At 36.9% G+C, this 15,360-nt stretch overlaps 2 protein-coding genes across 4 annotated transcripts; one reads left to right on the top strand and one right to left on the bottom strand.

Moving 5' to 3' along the window:
* The first annotated feature begins 243 nt into the window (after positions 1–243).
* LOC130461041 (inorganic pyrophosphatase TTM1-like) lies at positions 244–6,006 on the top strand. 2 transcript variants are annotated; one of them, XM_056828929.1, is made up of 5 exons: positions 244–473; positions 2,345–2,535; positions 2,623–2,736; positions 5,083–5,139; positions 5,587–6,006. In XM_056828929.1, exons 2-5 carry the CDS (start codon positions 2,371–2,373, stop codon positions 5,626–5,628), a joined length of 378 nt encoding a protein of 125 aa, XP_056684907.1. In that variant the 5' UTR covers positions 244–473; positions 2,345–2,370; the 3' UTR covers positions 5,629–6,006. The 2 variants fall into 2 exon arrangements, with proteins under 2 accessions (XP_056684907.1, XP_056684906.1); XM_056828928.1 differs by lacking the exons at positions 5,083–5,139; positions 5,587–6,006 and adding an exon at positions 2,853–3,184.
* A 563-nt stretch (positions 6,007–6,569) lies between these two features.
* LOC110796351 (protein ALTERED PHOSPHATE STARVATION RESPONSE 1) lies at positions 6,570–14,010 on the bottom strand. 2 transcript variants are annotated; one of them, XM_022001416.2, is made up of 6 exons: positions 13,617–14,010; positions 11,643–12,608; positions 10,598–10,779; positions 9,477–9,700; positions 7,211–7,538; positions 6,570–7,117 (listed from the first exon to the last, which is right to left on the bottom strand). In XM_022001416.2, exons 2-6 carry the CDS (start codon positions 12,424–12,426, stop codon positions 6,671–6,673), a joined length of 1,965 nt encoding a protein of 654 aa, XP_021857108.1. In that variant the 5' UTR covers positions 12,427–12,608; positions 13,617–14,010; the 3' UTR covers positions 6,570–6,670. The 2 variants fall into 2 exon arrangements, with proteins under 2 accessions (XP_021857108.1, XP_056684154.1); XM_056828176.1 differs by having other exon boundaries at positions 13,493–13,633.
* Between the last annotated feature and the right edge of the window lie 1,350 nt (positions 14,011–15,360).

The raw sequence follows: 15,360 nt of genomic DNA, 5'->3' as shown, positions 1-15,360 counted from the left end.
GTCGTTCTTGGGAATGGTGTACAAGAAATATCCTTCAATCATGAAAGATTAGAACATTTTCAAGTTACAATATGTCGTGTACTCTGTCTTTAAGGTAGGCACTTCATTTGGCTTTTTTTTTAATAATATAATAAAATAATTATAATTTTTAACAATCACCTTTTGCTTGCTGTCTGGCATTTGATAATGTACAGGTGCCCCCAGCTTGGTATTTTATCTTTGAAGCGTAGTAACACACTAACATGGCACATGTGGTGCTTAACTGCCCTATTTTGAATAAGCTGGATATTTGCTCAAGCCACGAGCTTCCTGATGCAGAGATTCGTTCTGCTATCACATCATGCCCCCTTTTGGAGACTCTAGACATGTCATGTTGCTCATGTATTAGTGACGAAAAACTTCGTGAAATGTCTCAAGCTTGTGCGAATCTCCTTGAGCTGAATGCTTCATATTGTCCTAATATTTCTCTGGAGGTTTGGGTTCTAAAATTTCTGCAAAATTTCATCTTCCTGAATATTTATATTCTGCTTTGTAGTATGTGAAGTTGTCGTTGCCAACTGTTCGGAAGCTTGAGAGTTGTGAGGGCATGCTTTCAGTAACATGTTGGAGGTTGTAGAGAACTTTTGATTACTGTTTCTCTCTACAAATATGGTTAGATTTAGTAATTTAAAATTTTCATGTTTTTGTTTGCCCACTTTTTTTAAAGGATATGTTTGTATACAGGAATGGATGCGCTTAATTAGCAGTTTAAGCTAGCAAAATCAATATCGGGTTAAATTATTGGGGTTGAAATGGATAGTATGGAGGTAGTAAACAAACAATCTCTCTTTCTCCTCCATTTTAATAATATCTTCAAGAATCAAAATTCACATTTTTAGGATTTTCATTTTTTGTTTTGCTCCATATTCCTCACTATACTTTATATTAATAGCCAGATGCCTGGATAGGCAAGTTCCCTTAATGGATGAGATTGACACTAAGGTGAGTAACTTGTGTTGTTATAGTACGGAAGTATGGAATTATGGTTCGATCTTGATAAAAGAAAATAGTAGCTAATACAAACAGTTCATTTACATTCTGGTAAGGTAGGCAACTAATGGGAAAAAAGCTCTCTAGTTTAAACATTATGGAATTACAAACCCTTGAGGAGCAACTAGAAATGAGCGTGCAAGGAGTTCGCATGAAGAAGGAAAGAAACTCATTGACTTTAGAGACTAATCCTCTTTTCCTCTTTTCTCTCTCCTCCTTGTCTCAATCTTTGCTCTCTGTCCTTCACACTTACATATCATCAGTCTAATTTTAGTCTTTGCTCTTTGAGTCTTTGTACTCAGTACTCACCACTCACCAGTCTTTAGTCAGTGGCTGGAAAAGAGTTTATATCATAGCCGCACTTTAGTGTCACACACTTCCTCGGCTCAACCTTTTGAGATGCCATTGAAGTCTAATTTCATATAAGCTTGTGTTGGGATGCAAAACAAAATATGTAAGATACTTCTTAAAATAAGACAAACCATGTTGTCGGATATTTATTCATGCTATTAGTTGTGACTTGCATAGTTAAATTGGTGATATTGGTTTGTAATAGTGTTATTTTAATTGAATTTGGTTGATTGCGTTGCGATTTAGGCATATTGGTTTGTAATATTAATGACCTTAAGGCTGGAAACCCGCCCAGGTTCCCATTTATGATTTCAAGACCAGCTTCCGTGTAGGATACAGGTTTGAATTCAATGATAAACACTTACATGATCAATATTCTGATTTTTCCAATCTGGGTGTCGTGCTATGTTGTGATATCATGCTTTCAATTCTTTTATTTAGTAGTATAATTAACTGGGGTTTTATATCAGATGGAAAAGAGCCAAACTTTCTTTTCTTTATTTGTTTAAAGCTTCTCAGTTGGTAATAGATTATTAAGTTGAACATAATTAGCACACAAAATTATAAAATTGGGGAATTAATAGTTAACCTGTTTGAGGTTGCTGTATGACTCGAGACTTAAGTGAGGTATCAGAAAGAGTATGGCATATATTAATATGTAATCTTACTGGCCAAACCACTTGCAGTAGAAATATGCTTGCATTCTTATCTCCTTGTTTGCAGATTAATCGATTTTTGTAGTATGATATTGCTTTATAGATGAAAGGCATAACGAGGGAGTTAAGGATGAATGTTTTTACTTGCTTGCTGCTTCAATGTTGACGCCTTTAAATTCTATGCTAAGGCATGAATCTGTTACGAAGTACTATATGATATAGTTATATTATAATGTGGCACTTTCCTCCCAACTCCCTGGCCGTTTTGTGTATCAAAACTCACAAAGATGCATATTAATGCAAAACAGTTGAAGCTCCCAGCTCTTGTATTGTAATGATCGAGGGCATCTATGCTTTGAGTGAAAAACTGCGCCCTTTAGTGGATCTTCGGGTGTCTGTTACCGGTGGAGTTCACAATAACCTTGTTAAACGAGTTTTGAGAGATATACAACGTGCTGGCCAAGAACCGGAGGAGATTATCCAGCAAATATCTGAAACAGTTTGTTCACTATGCCTGTACATTGCACTTATTTTGGTAGCTTTAAGATTCTACATTTATGAAGTTCTAATATGTCTTCTTTTACAGGTTTATCCAATGTGCAAGGCCTTCATCGAGCTGGATTTAGAAACAGCTCATATAAATATAGTAAACAAGTTCAATCCATTTACTGGATTTGAGAATGCTACCTTCATCTTAAAGGTACTATCTAATTAGCAGTTCACTGTAGTTCATATGATGCTGGACTTGGGCAATGCCTGGTTGGTTATCTTTTAAACTGTTGTCTGTCAATAACTTAAGCCTTTTCCTTTCTGCAGTCGTTGAAGCCTATTAAAGACCTTATTAAAACTGTTTTATCCGAGAATCTAAAGGAAGTTGTGGAGCAGACCTATGATATATATCTTTTACCACCTGGGGAAGATCCGAAATCATGCCAATCATATCTCATAATGAGAACTAAATATGGAAAATACAATCTTATCTTTTACCACCTGCTGATTTGTTTTATTGACAATTAATAGGTTGTAGAGTAAGATAAACAGAACTGAAAAGTTGTGGTTTGGTTTGGATTTAAATTTGGGTGATTTCTAGGATACTAAAATGCAACTGGGAAACGAGGGGTTGGTATGAAAGATAGGCCTAGAAAAGTTGTTGGTGTTTACTTTCGGGGGTGGGGTGAGGGGGGGGGGGGAGACAACCTTTGTTGATAGTGGGGATGAAGATTTTGTAGAGAGACAAGAACATGATTACATACCTAAAACTGATAGTAGTAGAGAGCTAAAAGTGAAGCTGAACAAGTCGTGTCGCCATTTGCTTTGTCACGTTTGTTATCCTTCCATTAACTAGACTTTAAGTTTGTTGTTCATTGAGAAGATAATCAGCTGCTTATTGCAGGTAAAAAAATTTAAGCTCAAAGAGCTAAAATCTGCGATTGATCAATATTCTGCTACAATTTCCCCAAGTTTCCCTTCTGAAGTAGATAGATTCTCTTTCTTTTCTAAGACAGAAGATATAACGGATTTTTCATGAAATGACCCCGAGGTTTGCGTTAATGCACCAAATACCTCTAATGTTTCCCGAATGCACCAAATACCCCTGGCGTTTTAAAAAATAACACAAAATGCCCTTAATTAGCATTTTCCGTCCATACTGTTAAGTCTCCGTTAGCGCGAATTTACTTTTTTTCCCTTATTCAACTATTTTCTCAATTGATCTTAACATTAACCCTTAATTAACTTAATTAAACACCTAAAAAAACAATTAAGTATAATCTAAAAAAAAAATACTAGCCTCAAAAATTTTCTCCTTTCTCTTTCCTCTTTCTTCGACCCATCACTCAACCTCCAACAATGGCATATCAATTATCAAACAAATCAATTTGGAAATCCCCATTCATCCCGTCAATCTTCATCTCTTTCCTCACCGTCACTTTCCTTCGATTCCTTCATCCCTCCAAAAATAAAAAGCCACCATTTTCTCTCTCCTCAAGCTACAACAATGGTGGTCTCGATTTAAAAGACAGGAATAAAACCCACCTTCACTCGGCTCCTTGCCTCGGATCCACCTCCGCGCTGGCCGCAGCAACGCAGCAGTAGCCCAACCACGCAACACCACGCCGCGCCGCCCAGGACTGAGTTGCGGCCTCCTTCTTCCTTCCTCGTCGTGCTCACCTTCCCCCGCCCTCCCTGCTTCCTTCTCCTCGCGATGGCCGCATCCACGCAACACCACCAGCCGGCGTACCAAAATCAAACAGAAAATGATAAAAAAGAATCAAATTGCAAAATTGTGAGAAGAGGAGAGAGATTCTGAAACTCTAGCGAATTGGAGGCGTGAATTGAAAAGATTGAGGGAGATTGATTGTGCAAGAAATTGAATTGCAAGTTGGAAGTTGCTTCTCCATCCGATTTTTGACAAGGAGTTCAAATCGATGTTCTGGGGGATTTTTTAGAATTTTTTTTATTTGCCTTTTTTCTAAATTTCTGGGCATAATTGTGTCTGGGTTTGGGTATGAATTTGATGATTAGAATGATAAATGTTAGGAACTTTTACTTTAATTGGTAGGTTTTGGAACTGGGTTGTAGAAATTCTCAATTAAGATGGGAGCATCAATGGAGGGTTGGAAGAGAAACACTTTCTGGGAAGGAGAAAGAGTTAAAAGAAAAGGAAAAAAAATTAATTAAAGTTAAAGAGTTAACGGAAAAGTTAACAGAATGGACGGAAAATGCTCATTAAGGGCATTTTGTGTTATTTTTTAAAACGTCAAGGGTATTTGGTGCATTCGGGAAACATTAGGGGTATTTGGTGCATTAACGCAAACCTCGGGGTCATTTCATGAAAAATCGTCGTATTTATTAGTATGTCTATTCTTTGTTTTGAACCTATTGAGGTAAAGGAAATGGAATGAATTAAAATCCTGAAGTAGAACTTAAAGCTATAACACTAAGTCACTAATGTTTCGACCTGCCCCCACTCCCCTGCCCCCTACTTTTACGTGTGTATCAAATTTTATCTTTAAAGGATTTTGATTTCGAGTCATGCATAATGTAGAAATCTGCTTGCTGCAAGGTGAAGGATCGATCTACCTGCATTTTCAAATATATTGAGGTAATGATTCTCATCTTGCCATCCATTGCTTATCTGATGTTCTAATACTTGAATTGGTCTTATTGTTTGATTTTGCGTTATCTAATTCCCTAGCCCCTCCCCCAATAAGATCGATCATTTTCCATACTTTGACCCTAGCAAATCACATTGAACTTGTGATAATTCAATTAATTGGTGATATCATTGACCTGGTAGTTTTGAAATATAATAAATGTTAGAAAAGCTCTGGCTTTTTTTTTTAAAGCTCAATTATGATGTAGATGTCTGTCTGGTGTTAACTCTTTTCCTGGATTGATTTTCAAGGTTAGGAAAGATATTTTATTTTCCCGGCCACTTAGTTTTTCCGATACTTGTATTACCGGATTTATGGTCTGGTTTTGGTTCAAGTTTAGTCATAGCTGCCTTCTGTTGAATTGATGTCATGCTTGCTCTACCTATAATTTGCAGGTTATGATGGTCTGCCGTTGGATTTTTTATTCGGGTTTCTGATTCTGCAATTGTGTTGGTGTTATCTTTTATACAAGACTTATGAACAAACCCTTGAGGTCGGGCAAGAGCTTTTCGGCACCAAGCATCTCCAACTGTAATGTCTTGCAATTTTGAAACAAGACGTCTCTTTTGTCCGTCGTGTATCTTGCTAAGCTGCAAGTGTAAAATTTATCATTTACAATAATGTATTTAACAACCATGTGTATGCCTTTTGCAAGGAAACCTTGGTTTCTAAATCATTGATTTTAAAAGCTTGTTATTATAGTATTAACTCTAGGTGTTATGGTTGGCTTTTTCCGAGGTACATAAGAGGAGTTTGAAATCTCATGTTTATAGAAAATACCCAAACACCTTTTGGCTTGCTATTGTACCTCAAAACTACCAATATTACCTACACTGTAAATGTATTTGGTTTCTTATTATCTATTACATGCAATTGAACCAGTAGCTTTTCTAACATTTATTATATTTCTTGAGTTTATCATAAATTTATAAATGCTTGTCTTTGATATAATATTTTAACAAAACGAATTTGTATATCTTGGGGAACCGTGCGCGCTAACACACGGTCCAACAACTAGTATGGACAAATGGACAATCAAGCGTGCGTAGAAGTGCTGAACAATATCCCATACCAGGGAGAGGAATGCTACCACCTTCTGCAAAGCTGCCGAAAGCTAATCAACACTCATCAAATTGGGAAATAAAAATTGCTCACTGTTACAGAGAGGGGAACAAGGTGGCTGTTGGCTTAGCCAACTGGGGTGCTGCTCATGAGGATAGATTAGCCTATTTTGATGTTCCTCCACTTGAAATAGCTAAACTAATCTCGGAGGATATAATGGGTGTAACTACACTCGTTTAATTGCTTAGTTTTGTTTATTTTACGGAGTTTTACCCCTCTTTTGCACCCAAAAAAAAAAAATCAAGGATGTCCAGTATCAAACAAACACATAGCCCTGTTGCATTACCAATGACAATCATCATACAAAATTTAACAGCTCTTGAAAAAGCATAAGTGGGCAACTAGTCCATTAAAATTTTATATTTGAGCGTGCGATACTTGGTCATTATCAACTTGGTCTGCATGGTTAAGAGCGATCTCGAAGGCCTGAGTACATGCACTTGAAAATTCCATGAGTGCTTCAAAGACACGCGGGAGGCACTTTTGCAGGTTACTTAAGGTCATGGCCCTGCTAACCTGAATACAAGTTAGATATTTAGCCTTCTCATTCTCATGCATCTTTTGTAAGGTATCAGTTCTTGCACGTTTCACAGACAATGGATGCTTCGGGCTCAAACCAGATTCCATATCTCCCAATCTATTGTTTGCTTCCAGCTTTTTTTCAATTTCACTTAATGACCTTAGTTCCTTCTGCCATCTCCTCTCTAACTTGTCTATCTTTTTCTTCTGGTTGCATTCTTCCTGCTGCTGCGACCTTATTGATCGTATAACTTTAAGAAAGCTCTTAATGGCTTCTGATACAACCTGTCATTTATTTGAAACAAACTTATTAAACCCACCTGCAGTTTGAGTAATTTAAATATAAAAACACTGACACCAAATTCTAGTACTCGGTACCTGTTCAGGTAGTCTATCAAGGGCAAGCAGCCATTTTTGGCAGAGATTGCGAACCAGAGATGGACAGCAATTTTGATTTTCACCATCTACAGGAAAGTCAGTAAGCTGAATCCACCTGCACAGGGCTTCTAAATAAGCTCTTTGAGACTTTGTGAGTCTACAAAAGCTGTTATACCAGAAACTGATCCCACCCTCAAGCTGAATTGCTGCTTCACGGTGATTCTCTGTTGTTGGTTCTGCATTGTGACTGGTCAGAAGAAGCACCTGCTGTGAGATATGACTCTGAACTTGATGGCAATCATTCATTGTTTTCCACATGTGAACAAGCCTGCAAAAATGTCGTAAATTACTCTCCTAACGAGGGCACACGAAACTGATTTAAACGCATCCTACATAGGCATATGAGAAACCAATTAGTAAACGTCTCAGAATAGAGGGGATCTGTTATTTAGCTGCATTATAGGTCCCAAGGACTCTTCAAATGGTCTTCTTTGTTGTTAATTACTAAATAAGTCAGAACCCCAATATATAAAATTTCCCTATAAAATTTCCCTCTCAAACCAAGACTCGTTGCTGCTGTAAACTGAGCCACATGTACTAGGAATCCAAGCCTAAATGAATAGTCCTAACTGAAAACATGTTTCGCGGCAGCAGCCAGAGAAGAATCCTATCAGTAGAAAAATAGCAAACAGCAGATGCTAGAGCCTAGAGGTGATGAAATTTTAAATGCAACTGTTGGCAAGGGTAAGTTTACAAGGGTAGAGATATTTGTCTTCCCCTTGTCAGATTTTTACGCGTATCAAGAGCTGCATGTCAACTGCAATATTGTTTTTTCATTGCAGTTAAAATTGAAAATCAAAAGAGCCATGAACCGTATCAATTATTGAACCAGGGAAAAGCCTCAAGTCACTTTAAAGGAAAGCAACACAACTACAAAAATTTACTATGATATGATCTTAGAACAATTAAGCATTAGGTTTGATTCTTATGGCCAGGATGACTCTCGAGGAGCATAAAATAGGTTAATTTTTTGTCTTGGAGAAACAATGAGCATTTTCCAGTTCTATCCAGCAATTTAAGTTCCAACACTCAATTCAATATAGCCCTATAAAAAAAAGCTAGATAGAAAGTAATGCCCTAAATATGCCATAGAACACTAGTTTTAACTGATATATAAATAGATAGGTGAACCACGAAGATGATATGAATCATATCAAATATACAACAAACAACCCAGTCTGTTTCTAACTCACCCACACTTATCCATTCTTCAATCTTTTTCTCACCCCCCTTGCTTTTTCCCTCCTCTCTCTTGTTCTCACATCCCTAGTTTATGAATTTAACTACCTTAAGTCATTAAATTTAATCTTCAACCCGATAAAGAATAAATGGAGAAGTTACCTAAGAACATTGCTGAAGATTTTGCGAAGTTTGTAAAGGTTGTATTACTGAAGATGGAAAAGTTGCATCCATATTCCATCCAGCAAACACCATTTGAAATACAATATAGATCCGCTAAGTTTAAATTTAATACAATCTTTACATACAAAATAAAATTCCGAATAAATGGTGAACAAGGGTAAGCTAATGTTATTACAGCTCTCACACCAAGTATTGCATATGACTCAAAGCCTAAAAAGGCTGAGAAAGAAAGAAAGTAATAAAGAAATCAAGAGAAAACTACTTTGATCATTGCTGCTTGATGATAAGGACCAAAGTAAGAAACTGTACCTTAGCCAAAACTTCACCTACGATGGAGATATCAATTGCTAAATTTATTTGCCTAGATATTATAAAAACAATGAAGCTACTTAATTAAGATGAATCAGTTAAGCACAGATTATCAGAATGAACTTGGATATTATTTTGAAAGCAAAAGCAAGTCAGGCAATGTTCAAGTAAATGACCTAAGGAAAATGATTCACCTACGCGTCTTCTTCTCTCAGGAAGCTACTAAGCATCGTACCTTAACAGGCTATAAGAAAGGAAGGGGTTGGTGGTGAAAATCATGTAATGTTTATGTGTCAAAGAGATACTAAGATTGTCATAACACTATCTGAATTATTGCTAGTTAGGAGAAACTACGCATGTCTAATCTTGATGTCTCAAATAGGGGACAACTTATTTGCTTGTAAAATGCCGATAAATGTGAGATGCACTAGAAAACATGGGGGCTCATAATTCTTTCTCGCCCATCTTGAAAGACAGTAGGGTACACTAAATTCTAATGGTTGACAAGATCAGAGATCAGATATATATTGATTACCCGGTAATTAACGCAATAAGCTGAGGATGCAGCTCCTCATCTATGGTGGTTAATATACAGGCAGATGTCCTTTTTACTAACTCTTGCAAACGCACAATGTCAGATTGCAAGTTTTCGACAGCAGACCGTGTTTTCTCTATCTTCTCCAAGTCACCATTATCATCTTCTTGCTTTTGCAATGATAAAGATTTCCGCTCATGCTCCAATTTTACCAGCTCCTCTTCCTGTAGGTGACATTACAGCATTAGCATTAAAAGACATGAAAATATATTGATGCAATAATAACCATGGTTTAACATAAAAACAGACTTTCATCTGTAAATCCTGTGTCTAATCCCCTAAAGATAAGAGTCCATTTCTGGGAAGCTTAAAATTAACCTTTGTCATTCATCCGCACTCAAGAAAGTTGTACAAACAACTCATAACCATACTCGGGAGTTTTGGCTTTAGTTTCTTCCTCTAAGACTAGCACGTTAACTTCCCTCTGTCATACAGTCATGACTCATTAGACTTAAGAGCAGACTACCAAAAAAGAACTTCAACTAGAGTTCATTTTTTGTTCATTTTGAAAGCTCAATCATTTGTTCTTAATACCTCTTCGCTTCATTTCCGATGGAGCCAAAGGTTCATTTGTTCTTTTGGCTGTGGGATGTAATGGACTAAATCAAAATGGCTCTTAATACCTCTTCGCTTCATTTCCATGAAGTAGAAGATGGTCGTCCCCTTGTGACCTTGTCGTCCCGTTTCGCTTTTGGGTTAATTGGAAACAACCTCTCTGCAATTGCAGGGGTAAGGTTGCGTACGTCCGACCCCCCCTTACCCTGCTTCTTGCGGGAGCCTCTTTGAGGCAATGGGGTAATGATAATGAATGATAATGAATGATTTGAAAGCTCAATCATGTATGACATTATTAATCCAAAAATAGCATCGTCTGAATACAGACAGTTTGACTGGCCCCTTTTGCCTTCGTAACTCCTTTCATCTTTTCAAATTAATGGTTGTCATTTTCCAAAGTTATCCACATTTCAAGATTCTGAGAAACCTCAAATAACAGAAGAATTATCCAATCGCCAACTATCACAAAACTTTAAATACGGGTATCAAAGATATTAGAATTATACCCTTACTGCCGTGTAGAGTGTCTGTTCTTCAGCATAAATTTTCTCAAGTGTGATGCAGTGCGCTCCCGGCTTGCAAGGTTCAGTAGGGGCGGCAACCTCCAAAGCATCCTTTGCCACTAGTAGTGATCTAGATGACCAGTTCCATGACAATGAACTCAATCGAGCAGAGTTGTTCCCCTTCTCTGAAGAGGGGGAGGGGGGAGGGGGGGGGGGGGAGGAACAGAAAACAAAACACAAGGATTATCAACTGTCCTTTTAGTTGCTAACTGAGTTGATCCTCATGATAGCGTACTTGAGAAAAAACTAAATGCTATCAGATTTAGTAATTAGTTGTTAAATTCTTGACATTCGACCTAAATCAAACATTTTCTCTCCAAGTGTAAGTTTGCCAGTTAAGCAATTTTATCAGATTAAAATGCACTGTATCTAGAATAGTCTTCAAATTTTGTAGAAAATATTTCTTACGATGCTCTGCATACCAACATAACATCCCCAGAGGCCAATGCCTTTACTAGACAGCGAATAGCAGTCTGCAACCCAGGTTTCTGGACCATGATATCAAGTTTCAATCGACTTCTAATTGTACTTGCTAATTATGAACTTCATTAATTTGGGTAATATAGAATGGTTTATAGCCAACAATCAGATGAGTTCTCATTTTATCATTAGCCTAGCTCTTTCTTAAAGTCTGACTCTTTCGGAATAAATTAGTTGCAACTGGGAGCCAATGCTCAAAAAAGCATATTGTGGGCAATCCAAAAAGAAAGATTGCACAAGCAACCAACTACAGGTAGAAGGAGAAATAAACATATTTTGAAACAAAAACAAGCAAGCTGGAGTCAGGAAGGCAGTAATTCAGGCCTTGAAAAATGGTCTTCTATGGTTTTATAAACGAACGAACACACATGCAGATGTATGATATCACTATATCAGAAATGACTTGGTAGAGAGTAGTAATCAGAAGCATGAAGTTACTTATTGACATGTGGGAGAAAAGGTTGTCCAACGAACAACAGTAACATAGTGGCGATAAGGACGGACTTACCTTTTCTTTCTTTAAAGTCATTATGCAAGGAAGAGGTCCATGTACCCATGTCTACTAGAACTGCTATCTCCTTCCCACCTGCAGATGCTTTCAAGAAGTAATCATCAAGCTCCTTAACTATGCCAGATAATGTCTTCCTCCTCCTCCAGACTACCATGGCCCTATCTACCATATGTTTCCTCTGTCCAGTCACCATGGATGAATTAACATCCACATTAGAAAAATTTATTCTAAGAGCATCAGAAGCTTTAGCAGGTGTACCATACACTTGATCCTCTTCATCAAACTGTGATCTTGTCTCAGCCCAATTCTCTTCATCAACATCTTCAACCACTACGCTCTCAACTTTATGTTGTCCTAAAGAACTCTCAAGTAAGTCACGGAGATCCCAAGGACGAGGAAGTGGTGGAGGGGGGAAATTACTTTCCTCACCAACCTGAATGATCTCTTCTTGGGCTTCCTTGCTATTTTGATTATCTTCAAGCTTCCTTGAATCAGGACTATCAATCGGAGGAGGGAGTGGAGGTGAAGGTGGAAGAGGGAGTGGAGGTGAAGGCGGAAGAGGGAGCGGTGGAGAAGAAGGCAAAACACTCTCAAGCTCCTGAAACTCTAATTCAGTGTATTGTCGGAGGGTTATACCTGTGTCTTTCAGTGCCTTCAAGTATGCTAAAATGGCACTGGCAAATTCTTTTCTCAAGCCCAACAATTGTTTCATTGTCCTCCTTCTTTCTTTACAAATTTGTACTCTTTCTTCGTTATCAATCCTTGATGAAGCACAACCCATCTTGGAAGATTTTCGCCTTCACTGATTTTTTTCTCCACTTCTACATACAAGTAACAAGGAAGGAAACATATAAAGAGGATATAACTTCACATGCTTATCACTTCTTTGTATACATTCCTACGCCAACTCAAGGCCACATAGAGTAACAACACTGACACTCGCTTCTACCCCTCTATCCGCCACTGCAACAATAAACTCACGGTGAATATATAATAATGAAGCTGCAACCAAAACAAAACAAAACAAAACAAAGAAATGCCTTTATCCAATAAATCTCAACACCAATTACCAACCCAAACAGCACAACTAGAGCAGAGTTTCTCCTTCCCCATTTCACATCCACATTTTCGCCTTCACTGCCATTACTAGCTTCTTGCATTTCTAGTCCAACTTATTGTTGTCAACATCTTGAAAACTAGTAAATCACCAAGAATGCAAGAGTGCCATTGCAACTATTCATCATTTTTTTTTACTATTAAAGAAAAGAAAAGTTCTCAAATTTCTTACCATCTTCAAGCTCATAAACCAATTTCCCACCCCCCTAACCACGACGACACCTCCCCTGCCGAAGAAAGGTAATACGGAGGTGATTCGCCACGATAACAACAAAACCTTAGCTGATTTCTCTTCAATTTTACTATTTTACTCTTGATTTTGTTTTCCATTTCCATTAAAAATCAGGTGCTGCTGTGCTACGCACGAAGCAATACACAACAAATAGCCAGGAACCAGATTTAAACTCCTTCAAAGGAAACCAATTATATAATAGATACAAATATGTAACTTGCTTCACGAATATACTAATTCTAAAAACACTTAATCCCTCAAAAACAAAACAAAAAAATTTAACAACACTTGAGCACTAAAAAGGACAATAAAACAGGAATACTGACACACAAGTTTTCAAGAACATGATCTGTCCCAACATCAATAAAGAAACAAATTAATAAACATACTACGGAGTAATAGAACAAGGGTATTTTCAGTATAAGGATACAAAAAAATTAGCAAACAGAAAAATTAAAAAAAACCCAACAACTGAACAAAAGAATGTCAGGAAATGTACCATGAATATGGAGCTCAAACCCAGAGAACAGCATGCTTAATAAATAATAATACAAACATTCTTGTTTATTTAAAATTTTTTTTTATTAAAAGAATTTCCCAAAAATGAAATACAAGAGTTTTACCTGGGAATTAATTTTTGAGAGGATTTTGGAGGTTTGGAGAGAGAAGAAGAAAGACATGAAGTTTTTTGGCAGCAGCTTCCAGCCTGCCTGAGTGCCTGCTGTAGTGTTGTGTTGTACAAGAAATTTTCCTTTTGAACGTTTATGAAGTTTCAGTTGTCACCCACCTTTAACTCTTTAAGGCTTTTTGTGTAACCCATGGTAAAAGACTAAAAGGTTGTGTTCTTTGCCTTTTAGTTTTTATTTCGGGTTCATAGTATATACTGCTTTCCATTGCATTGCTCTTGCTTTTGTTGTGTTCACTTTTCCATATCCTTTTCTTCTTTTTCACCCTCTCTTCTTTTGGTTGTTATATTCACCGATGAGGGCTATTACCTCTCAACAACGCAACAATGCTGGTACTGTCCTATACAGACAGTCCGGTTCAACTTTTATTAAAATACTGAAAATATTAGATTTTCTATTGTAGTCCATTCGTCTTCGCAATAATCTCTATTCTACAATTGCTTAATGCTACTCCTTCCGTATTTATTTAAGAGATACACTTGGTTGGGCACGGGTATTAAGAAAAAAATTGAATGAAATAAAGTAATAAAACAAGTGGGGTTGGGTAGATATTTTAATAAATAAAACAAGTGGGGACCATGTTATTTTAAGGGGTGGGGGTGGGGGTGGGGGTGGGGGTGTAGATAGATTATTTAATTAGATGGTAGGATTCATAAGTTACTAAAAATGACAAGTGTATCTCTTAAATAAATACGGTCGGAAAAGGCAAGTGTATCCCTTAAATAAATACGGAGGGAGTACACTACACCCGAGAGTACCGGCCAAATGGTACTCCCGGGCCGAAAGGCAGCAATACCACAACAAAACGCGCACGACATAAAATCATAAACATAAAATAACATGTCACACAACAGAAGTAACACACAAAATTAAAGTAACATACGAAATGTAAAAATAACATAACATCACTGTCAAAATTATAACTATATATGAATAGACTGAAAATGAAGAAAAATTAAACAAACGCTTCATTTCCACTTCGAAGCTTTCTTTCTCCTCTCCAGTTTCTCTCTCCACTTTCTCACTCCACCATTGTAACAAATCGCCATTTTTGGACAATTTGCGAGTTTTCTCTCTCCTCTCCATTTACATTTCTTCAATTTTCAGAAAAATGGAAGAGAACAGCCTGAAAAACATCTAGGAAGCAAGCTTGAAGAACATAAGGTTAGTAACACTAATTTCCGGAGAAAAAAAATTGTAGCTTCTTTCTACTTTTTGTTTAAATTCATACTTTAAATTTTTTTGACTGGTAAACCCTAATTTTCTGAGTTTTTTCTTTTAAATTGAACAATTGCGCAACAATTGTAGTGTTGGTCGTGAATTTGAAGGCGGTGAGACAATTGCATTCTTAATGAAAAAAACAAGAATAGATCAAAGAGTTCCAAAATGATGAAATGAGACCACCAACCACCATCAATCCACAGTTGCTGAACGACATCAACAGCACATTTAACACGATTGCAACATATAAGTATGTTACTTTACATATGATTTCAGTTCGTAACTCAGTTCGTAATTTCCATTAATTTTCGTCAATTTTAGTTAAATTATTGTGTTATTTCTGTTACAGTACATGTTTTTTATGCAGAAATTTATGTTATTTAGATTATAATACATGCATGTTAACATGATATTTTACAATTCATGCTTAATATTAGACCTGTCAAACGGGTCAGTCGGG

Source organism: Spinacia oleracea, chromosome 5, assembly GCF_020520425.1.
Source record: "Spinacia oleracea cultivar Varoflay chromosome 5, BTI_SOV_V1, whole genome shotgun sequence".
In the NCBI taxonomy this organism is placed as follows: domain Eukaryota; kingdom Viridiplantae; phylum Streptophyta; class Magnoliopsida; order Caryophyllales; family Amaranthaceae; genus Spinacia; species Spinacia oleracea.
The sequence above is the reverse complement of the archived record's forward strand: the minus strand, read 5'-3'. Positions and strand labels throughout refer to the sequence as shown.